Source organism: Protobothrops mucrosquamatus, unplaced genomic scaffold (assembly GCF_001527695.2).
Source record: "Protobothrops mucrosquamatus isolate PMUCROS unplaced genomic scaffold, P.Mucros_1.0 scaffold_227, whole genome shotgun sequence".
In the NCBI taxonomy this organism is placed as follows: domain Eukaryota; kingdom Metazoa; phylum Chordata; class Lepidosauria; order Squamata; family Viperidae; genus Protobothrops; species Protobothrops mucrosquamatus.
The window spans coordinates 50,205-52,826 of record NW_015386303.1 but is presented as its reverse complement, the minus strand read 5'-3'; the positions used below and the strand labels follow the sequence as shown (position 1 = coordinate 52,826).

The 2,622-nt window shown below is 43.0% G+C and overlaps 1 protein-coding gene across 1 annotated transcript in view; it reads right to left on the bottom strand.

Moving 5' to 3' along the window:
• Window positions 1–2,622, bottom strand: part of EFR3A (EFR3 homolog A) — a 48,343-nt gene that overhangs the window by 1,129 nt on the left and 44,592 nt on the right. Inside the window, exon 17 of the mRNA XM_029286820.1 lies at window positions 1,331–1,380. Within this exon, the coding sequence (XP_029142653.1) occupies window positions 1,331–1,380 (50 nt within the window). The remainder of the gene's footprint in view (window positions 1–1,330; window positions 1,381–2,622) is intronic.

The window sequence follows — 2,622 nt, the reverse complement described above, 5'->3', positions numbered from 1 at the left end:
ATATATATATATATATATATATATAATTTATTAATTTTCCAATTTTACATTTGAGTATTTAAAAAGCAACGTGGTGACTGGGTGAATCAATAATTCAATAACAAAATCTTTAGTGCAAATCTCAGGTTACAACATCAGATATTTCTTCTCTTTTTTTCCTTAACATTTACTATCTCTATTCAAACTACTACATTTCTAATTACGTTAACTCAATAAAGACATCATAATTACATTTATCAATAATTTTTTAGCTTATACGTATCTTAATTACATTCAATCTTCAGGAACAATCCATATCCTGTTATTGATTTTTGCATAATTTTTAACTTCTCATCAATATTCCAATTTAACCTTTGATATAACCATATTTTTCAGACCTTTATCTCACTTCATAACAAACTTACGATGTCCAAAATACACATTTTATCTATTTAAATATAATCTTGTTCCATTTCCTAAAAGCTATCTATTTCCCACCATATTAAGTCATCTACTTAATAATACAATATCCCCTTTAATAAATCAAAACCATTTTATACATATTGCCTGGGTTAATCAATAAGTTAAACATATTCATGATAATTAATTTTCTTTTCTCTTTTACATCTAATTTTTCAATATTTAGTTTTTTTTCATAAAGTCAGATCCGAAATGGCTTCAACTGAGGAATGGGTAACTTCCTAAATTGTCATTTTTATGGTCTTCTGATGGCTACTGGAGACCGTTTGCAAACTAATCCTTGAACAAGTAAAAAGTCTGTGGCGTGGTAGAAAAGCCAACGGAGACTAACACAGACTCTGCGGAATCCAGCAATTGTCCCCGAGGACCAACTGATCAGAATTAAATATTAGAGGTAGTCCTCACTTAGTGACTGCAGCTGAGTCTAGCAACTCCGTTACTAAGTGACACAGTTGTAAACTGAAACATCCTGTGTCCAGCTGCAAATGTGAAATGAATCGCCCTGGTTGTTAAGCACAATGTCCGTGGCCGTGATTCCTGGCTTCCCCAGTGACCACCTGTCAGAAGGCGGAAAATGCGACCGCAGGATACTGCCACCATTGTAAACTCACACCAACTGCCAAGCGCCCAAATTGCGATCGTGTGATGCAATGGTCCTAAGTGTAGAAAACCAGCCCAAAGTTGCTTTTTTCCCCCCAGTCCCGTTGTAACTTCGAACGGTCACTAAATGAACTGTCGCAAGTTGAGGACTGCCTGTACCGTCTTTTGGCCACGCCTGAATTTCCCACCCTTCGACCTCATGACTCCCAAGTTCCCAATCCTCCAGTTTCCCAGCCAAAATCCAACCGGTCCTTCCGGAATTTCCCCTTACCGAATGGTGAGCTCCAGGATCTGAGCCAGTCGGTCGTGGAGGAGGTTTGCCTGGAGAGAAAACAGACCGAGTGAGATTGGGGGGGTGGACAAGATCCCTTTCTTTTGTCTTTTCAGTGGGACAGCCGGCCTCCCGGAGTTGGGGGCTTTCAAGAATGAATTAGACAATGGGATGGCATAAGGACTCGTGCTCTCAGCGGGGGTTGGACTAGAAGACCTCCACGGCCCCTTACCGCCCTAGGATTCCTATTCTTCTTTTTAGAATCATAATAATATAAGCTCTAACAAAGAGAAGGACCAGGGGTGACATGATAGCACTCTTCTGATATTTGAGGGGCTGCCCCAAAGAAGAGGGGGGGGGTCCACCTATTTTCCAAAGACAGGACAAGAAGCAACGGAGGGAAATTCATCAAAGAGAGAAGCAACCTGGAATTAAGGAGAAACTTCCTGACAGTGAGGACAATTGATCACTGGAACAGCTTGCCACCAGAAGTTGTGGGTGCTCCATCACTGAAGGATTTTAAGAAGACCCTGGAAAGCCACTTGTCCGAAATGGCATAGGGCAGGGGTAGGCAACCTTGGCTCTTTTATGACTGGTGGACTTCAACTCCCAGAATTCAACTCCCAGCATGGCTCAGGTTGGAAATCTCTCCCTTTCCCCTCAGCATGGCTGGCTCAGGAATTCTGGGAGTTGAGGTCCACCAGTCATAAAAGAGCCAAGGTTGCCTCGCCCTGGTATAGGGTCTCCTGTTCGAGCTGGGGGCTGGACTAGAAGACCTCCAAGGTCCCTTCCAATTCTGTTATTCTGTATTCTATTCTGTATTCTCTTCTTGAAGCATCCCATATCCCGGATTATCCCTCACTGATAAAAGCTGGAAAAAATCCTCTCTGGGAGAAAAACGCCGTAACGTGGCCCGCTTTCTCTCTTCCCACATCTCCCGAGCAGAAAAGCCAGTGTTTTTGTCCTCAGCTACAACCCCGTTTCCTACTGTGTCAAGCAGAAATTGTTAACAGGGAGTTTCTTGTTCACCCAAGGGTTTCAATCTGACAATCCTACTCTGGATGCCGGTTCCCATCCATAAGAGGGACAGTGAAAAGTTCTGTCCCCTCCTCACGTTTTGCACACTCGTCTGCCCCGATTCTCACACTCCGTTATGCAGAATAAAACGTTGCACCAGATTGTATCTCCCGACCCTTCACCCTTGTAGGACAAGGTGGGTACCATGTGCACCCCAAATGGAGAAAAGTGGTCACCCCAGCTTAGCTCGTGCTGTGGGATCCTCTCTCTCTTAA